This window comes from Pinus tabuliformis, chromosome 6 (assembly GCF_031772625.1).
Source record: "Pinus tabuliformis cultivar Carrire ecotype Pingquan chromosome 6, CPIR1, whole genome shotgun sequence".
NCBI classification, from domain to species: domain Eukaryota; kingdom Viridiplantae; phylum Streptophyta; class Pinopsida; order Pinales; family Pinaceae; genus Pinus; species Pinus tabuliformis.
The window spans coordinates 1,830,644,204-1,830,650,629 of record NC_142292.1 but is presented as its reverse complement, the minus strand read 5'-3'; the positions used below and the strand labels follow the sequence as shown (position 1 = coordinate 1,830,650,629).

Below are 6,426 nucleotides of genomic sequence, written 5' to 3'. Positions count from 1 at the left end.
AGTTTGACAACTTGAGCTAATAAGTTTTTTTACAATTTATTCCATAAAAAACCTTTTACTTTATTCATTTACAGTATTTTATCCATTTATTAAAAAATGACATGTATAATTAATTCATAGTCATGATATCGTATCAGATTTATTATTTATTTTATAAAAATTAAATAAATAAAACTTAATTTAAAAAATATTCGTTTTCATTCCATAAAATAAATTTTAAAAGCCAAAACTTTTACAACCTCTCAATTTAGTTAGCTGTATTATATATTTCTCCTTAAAATATTTAATAAACAATAAATATAAATTAGTATCTTCAAAATATATAAATAAATTAGTATCTTAGTCTTAATTTTGAATTTTTGATCATCACAAGTTGTCCAGATACTGTAATTTCCTATGTCACAGCTACCGACCAGTGAAAGTGTAGATTTCATTGGTTGTTGATTGTGATAAACACAGCTTATCCATCTCAGTATCTTTTTCTCTGCTCAGCTGATCAGATTAGGTTCTGTTTTTCACCCTTTTCTGTCCCATTAAAACCCATATTTTGTGATTTGTTTAAACCTGTTTAATCCGCATCAAGTTCCAACCTCCAAACCCAATTCAATGTGCTATATAAATTTTCCCAATTCGGCTTTTATTTCCCATCATTTCCTGCCTCATTTCTGCGTGTAGTATACGCACCATATCTCGCTCCTGATTTTTCCTTGCAGGAGTTCATTTGGGGGCGCTGTGGAAGAGGTATGTGATCTGTGATCCCTCTTTCAATGTTTCTTTGGCGTATTGTTTTGGTTTATACACATTAATTGCTGTAATGAAGAGACAGAGGGAGTTTCGGATCGTTAGAGCCCATTTGTTTGTTGTCTGGACGGGCCATTGTTTGTTGGTTTGGTTCTTAAAATAGATATAAGTTAATACATTTTTGTTGGATTCTGCCTAAATTGGTAATGCAAGAGGTCAGGAGATTCTGATCTGCTTTTGCTCATTGTTTCAATGGGTATTCAATAGTATTCCCACGTTTCAGAGATCTAGAGCTTCATGGTAACCAGCTGTTGTTATTTTGCAAGGTTTCGACTTGGGCTAAGCTCTCAGTGTGTAGGAAATGGATTTGGTTATGCTTTTTTGCCCCCTTGGGAATAAATCTGAGTATTGCACTCTCCTTCTTAAATGTCTTTTATTACTGGCAATATGTTATGTATTCCTGTTTCAGTGTTTGCTTTGGGTTTATTGGTTTTACTTCAAAAGATAGGAACCACCCTTTGGAAAAAAGTTGGGAAGAAAATGGTCTGACACGTCTATGCTGAGCCTGGAACGTGTAAGGCTTGCTTTCTCTCAGGGTGTACAGAGGCATATAGGGCATACCAATCCTGCTCTTTGAGATAGCTTTGTTAGATCCTAAGCTACCAGGAACGAGAAAGAGGAAACTGAAAATGGTAACGAAACTAGAAAGGGGGCTAGAGGGTTTCAAGAGATAAAAAATGTGAAGCGCCCAATCTGCATATAAATTGTTTAATTCTGTACCTCGTGTAGTGTCATGACAGCAAAGGGAATGATCACATAACAAGAAAAGAGTCTCCCAGTCAGATCTGCTAACATAGGTTAGATTGTTTTGGGTAGGAATGATTTGGAAGTGCCCTGGATCTCTGGGATCATTATGAGCAAATCAACTGATACACTGCCATTGAAAATCAATTAGCGGCTGGCGCAGATCTCTCAATCCATGGTGAGCATGTGGGAACCTTGTAAAAGTATGAGCATGGAATTACATTTGAGTGGTGTGCTTTGCATTATCAAGATCAAAATTGAAATTAAAAAAATGGAAAAATCATTAAATTTGGTCTGGTAACAGCTCCTGCCAGAGGTATTGAAAATTGGAATAAAGTTCACACAGACTTCATATTTGAATAGAATTCCAAGTATAAGAAAGCTTGTAACTCTAATGTTTGCTTTTGGGAGACAAATAAGGAAAGGTGTCTTCTCTCTGGGGTTTGGTTTTGTTGGTCTCATGTAATGGTCAAGACTATCAAAACTGGTATCATTTGTATTATATCTGGCAGTGCTTTCTGCTATGTGTTGTAGGATGAACTGAAAATGTTGTTCTTGTTGTTCATGTGGATATATCTATCTATGTATATATGAATGAAGTTCACACAGACTTCATATTTGAATAGAATTCTAACTATCATGAAGGCTTGTGACTCTGATGCTTGCTTTTGGGAGACAAAGGAAAGCTGTCTTTTCCCTGGGTTTTGGCTTTGTTGGTCTCATGTAATGGTCAGGGGTATTAAAACTGGTATCATTTGTCTTGTATCTGGCAGTGTTTTCTTCTATGTGTTGTAAGAGGAACTGAAAATGTTGTTCTTATTGTTCATGTGGATCCTTCTCTCTCTATATAACAGAAGATTAATCATTACATATGCTTTAATGTTCAATTTTATTTTGCAGTTGTATTTGACACGTCTGTAACATGGCTGGCATAGGAGGTTAAAATTTACAGCTGTTTCATGGCTCTTAACGGTGTGTTCCTTGCACTGTGATTATGCTTCTGGCGGTATTTTGTTGTTTTATGCTGATTCAGAAGGTTTTATGAAAGATCAAAATTACGTACTGTGCGGTTGAGTTCATTGCTCGGTGGTCTTTTTGCAGATAAGAAGGAAATGTGTGTCCCCAACAAACATTCATGGCATCATGAGCTTATATCGAGTAACTGTAAATTTACTAGAAGAAATTTAAGTGCCGCATATGGAATGGCACTGACGCTTAATCAGTTTGACATTAAAAGATCTTTAGTGGTACAAAGGGGAATAACACATTTCTCAGTATTCGTTAAACCGTGGTCCTGTAAAATTCCTATGAGCGAGGGATTTTTTGAACCTCTTTGAAACTCATCTGCTACCGCTGATAGTGAGTTACTAACATTGGTTAATTTTATTGGGGAGAGGGGCAGCTGATGTATGGTAAAGTAAGACCTTATATAAATATTCCCGTTCAGGAGTTCTTTGTCTATGATGAAGGTTCACACTGTTGGGTGAATGACTCCACTGATCTTTGCTAACCAGACAACCCTTGCAACTTGTTGTTTCACCTTTAAAGAATGATTCGGTCATAAGTTGGATGCCAGGAACACTCATCAGAAGGGTCTCTTTGTGATGAGTTAAGAAACATTGCAAAAATGTTGCAAGTGGCTACAACCTGCAAACTATTCAAGACAAAACCTAAAATCCATGCCACTAGAATTTATATCAGCTCTTCCATGCACCAAAAATCATTACCAACAAATGCCATGACGTGTAATATTGAGCCTGAATCTGCTCTTCTGCCAGGGCTACCGGATGATGTTGCTAAGCATTGTCTGGCACTCGTACCACGCATTTATTTCCAGTCTTTGGGGTCCGTTTGTAAACTATGGAGGAAATTCGTTCAAAGCAAAGAATTCTATGTGGTGAGAAAACTGGCAGGTACCGTGGAAGAATGGATTTATGTACTGACAACTGACGCAGATACTGAAAAAACCCATTGGCAGGTTCTTAACTCTGTTCATGGTAAATGGCAGTCACTTCCACCAATGCCTGGTCCCATGAAGACAGGATTCGGCTATGTTGTGATTGATAACAAACTTTTGGTCATGGCTGGTTTGTTTGATGATGATTCTGGTACTGCTAAGGCTTCAGCAAATGTTTATATGTATGACTCTGCATTGAACAGGTATATTATTCTTCACCCTTTGGAACAGTTTATTTGGTTTCCTACAATTCGTTCTGTGGTATTCTCATTTTTTTTCTGTTGTTTCATCAAACTTCCTTTATTGAAACATTTACGTTGCTGGTGAATGTAGGTGGAGTGAGCTTCCAAACATGAAGGTAGCACGCTATGACTTTGCTTGTGCAGAGGTCAATGGCCTTGTTTATGTGGTTGGTGGTCATGGAGAAAGAGGTGAAAACCTTTCTAGTGTTGAGGTTTTTGACCCCAAAACAAATGAGTGGACCATGGTTGAGAGTCTAAGAAGGCCCAGGTGGGGTTGTTTTGCTTGTTGCCTTGAAGGAAGGTTGTATGTCATGGGTGGACGTTCAAGCTTCACCATAGGACATTCAAGGTGTATTGATGTTTATGATCCTGAAATCCATACTTGGAAAGAAATGAAAAATGGGTGTGTTATGGTTGTTGCTCATGCTGTTCTGGACAAGAAGCTTTTCTGTATAGAATGGAAGAATGAAAGGAAGTTGGCAGTTTTCAATGTTGTGGACAACTCATGGCAAAGAGTCCCTTTGCCACTGACTGGGAGCATAACTGTTGGCTTTCGCTTTGGCATCCTGAATGGGAATCTGCTGCTCTTCTCCACCAATATTGAACCCTTATTTAAAACGCTAGTATATGATCCAAATGCTATGCCAGGTTTAGAGTGGCGAACAATCGATATTAAACCATTAGGAAATTGTATATGCAGTGCTACAATTACTGCATAAAGGTTTAGTTGTTTCTTTGATTACCAAGTTGTCAAGGACAAAGCTTAGAACAATTGGTTTGATTTATCCATAATTGCCTTTGGCCAAGTAGGGAATACCGATACTGCTTTGTTATTTAACGCATGGTATGGAACACTGTATTAGTCTATTTAGACATATGGTCCCATTCAATAATAGAAGGATATGATTTTTTTCATCCTTTGTGTGAGATGACTTTTGCTTTTGATTTGCCAAGTTATACTTACACCTGTCTTTGCCTTTATTTGAAAGACTGTGACAGAACACAGATGCTGAAAGATGAGATAGCTATTTGTTTTAAGATGGTATTGTATACACCAGTAATTATCAAAACATCGCCTTCTTAACCTATGGCTTTATTCTCCTTTTCTATACTTTTTCAATGGAATTGTGCCTCGCAGAAAAGTTTCATGTACGTTTTTTTAACAAATTATGAATAGTTTTGCACTCGGTTTTAGTCCTGTTGTTGGGATGTTTGATTAATTTATCATTGTCCTGTTTGTATCTGCCCCAATGTGATCCAAGCAGAATCAAGGACATGAAGAGCAAATTTACTAAAACAAATATAATTGCCCCAATAAGATACTACATTTCCACTTTGTTGTTTACAATTTTTTGTCCATTATTGGTTCTCTTATAACAGATTATTCCTCGTTTATCTATAAAAGAATCTCTTTAGTAAAATCCTTAATATGCTTTCTATCATGTTTTGCAACATGTTTCATTAAGATACTATAATATGAAGATGCACCAGCAGGCCATTGGATGCGTCCCGACTCCCTTACATCTTGGGTCTGTAGGGACAGGATGGGGATACTCCCCATGTCTTTGATTGTTAGGGTGACCCCCATTGCGGAGGATGTCCCTATGACAGCTCCATTTCACAAGTGACAGCTTCGGTGCTCCCTGGGATGTTCCCTATGAAATGGGTCCGTCCGAGGAATGTCTTGGGAGCATTCCCCTCCAATAGGACCGTGGAGCATTCCTTGGTTCCCACAGGGGGCACTTAATCGTCCCTTGTGACAGGCCCTTTATTAAAAAGACTGAAAAAAAGTTGCTTATTTGAGCCCTATAGCCATGTGGGCAGTTATGTTTGCTATAATTTTAAATCTTAATGTTATTTGATTGTCTCTAAATCGCACAGGGAAGTCTTTTAATGACCATTATGAAAATGTTGTACCATCTTGTGCTGCTAAAGGGAATGAGGTGGAGTCCCATATGCTGTCCTTGATGCTGGGGGCTTTCTTGGTCGTCCTGCCCCTATCACTGACCTTAGTGGAATTTAGCTCAATATACTTATTGGAATATTTACCCCTATCAAACACAGATATTTTGTACTCATATTTTGACATGAATGTTTCTGGTTTTGTGCAACTACTCGTTTGGTGATCACATCATATTGGTGATACTGGGATAGCTTACACATCTGATTTTTTTTCAAACTTTGCCACGGGGTAAAAGTTGCTGTAACTTAATTATGTCATACTCCATTGGCTTTCTGTTAGAGGCCGAAGTTTAAATATTCAAAAATGCCTATATATCTCCTTTAGCAATATACAGTTTAAGGTTAAATTTTTTTATGTGCTATGCACTTTTAGTATGTAGTTATGACACCTATAGTAGGTCCAACGAAGGGTTTGTTATGAAAAAATGTTGTTTGCTTAGTTAACGAAGGGTTTGTTATGAAAAAATGTTGTTTGCTTAGTTAACGAAGGGTTTGTTATGAAATAATGTTGTTTGCCTAGTTGTTAGAGGCCGAAGCTTAAATATTCTATATTGTCTGCATCTCTCTTTCAATAACAGACAAATATTTTTTTATGGCTTTGCAATTTTAAATTATGTAGTTATGATACCTACAGTAGGTCCAATGAAGGGTTTGGTATGAAATGCTGTTGTGCCAGGGGATTGGTGTTCATTTCATTTGGAAATCAAAAGGATTTGGGGC

The 6,426-nt window shown here is 37.2% G+C and overlaps 1 protein-coding gene across 5 annotated transcripts; it reads left to right on the top strand.

The window, feature by feature from the left end:
* The first annotated feature begins 375 nt into the window (after positions 1-375).
* On the top strand, positions 376-4,659 carry LOC149266312 (Galactose oxidase/kelch repeat superfamily protein). Of its 5 annotated transcripts, XM_089430253.1 has the most exons (6): positions 376-741; positions 1,068-1,146; positions 1,618-1,723; positions 2,446-2,517; positions 2,647-3,705; positions 3,836-4,659. In XM_089430253.1, the coding sequence occupies exons 5-6, from the start codon at positions 3,173-3,175 to the stop codon at positions 4,461-4,463; spliced, it is 1,161 nt and encodes a 386-aa protein (XP_089286379.1). In that variant the 5' UTR covers positions 376-741; positions 1,068-1,146; positions 1,618-1,723; positions 2,446-2,517; positions 2,647-3,172; the 3' UTR covers positions 4,464-4,659. The 5 variants fall into 5 exon arrangements, with proteins under 5 accessions (XP_089286379.1, XP_089286385.1, XP_089286389.1 ...); XM_089430259.1 differs by lacking the exon at positions 1,068-1,146; XM_089430263.1 differs by lacking the exon at positions 1,618-1,723.
* Positions 4,660-6,426: the final 1,767 nt, after the last annotated feature.

Bases quoted from the DNA above. Each gene is read 5' to 3' on its own strand.
- LOC149266312 (XM_089430267.1), top strand. From the start codon at position 3,173: ATGTTGCAAGTGGCTACAACCTGCAAACTATTCAAGACAAAACCTAAA. The intron at 3,706-3,835 runs GTATATTATTCT...TGGTGAATGTAG, and splicing joins TATGACTCTGCATTGAACAG to GTGGAGTGAGCTTCCAAACA.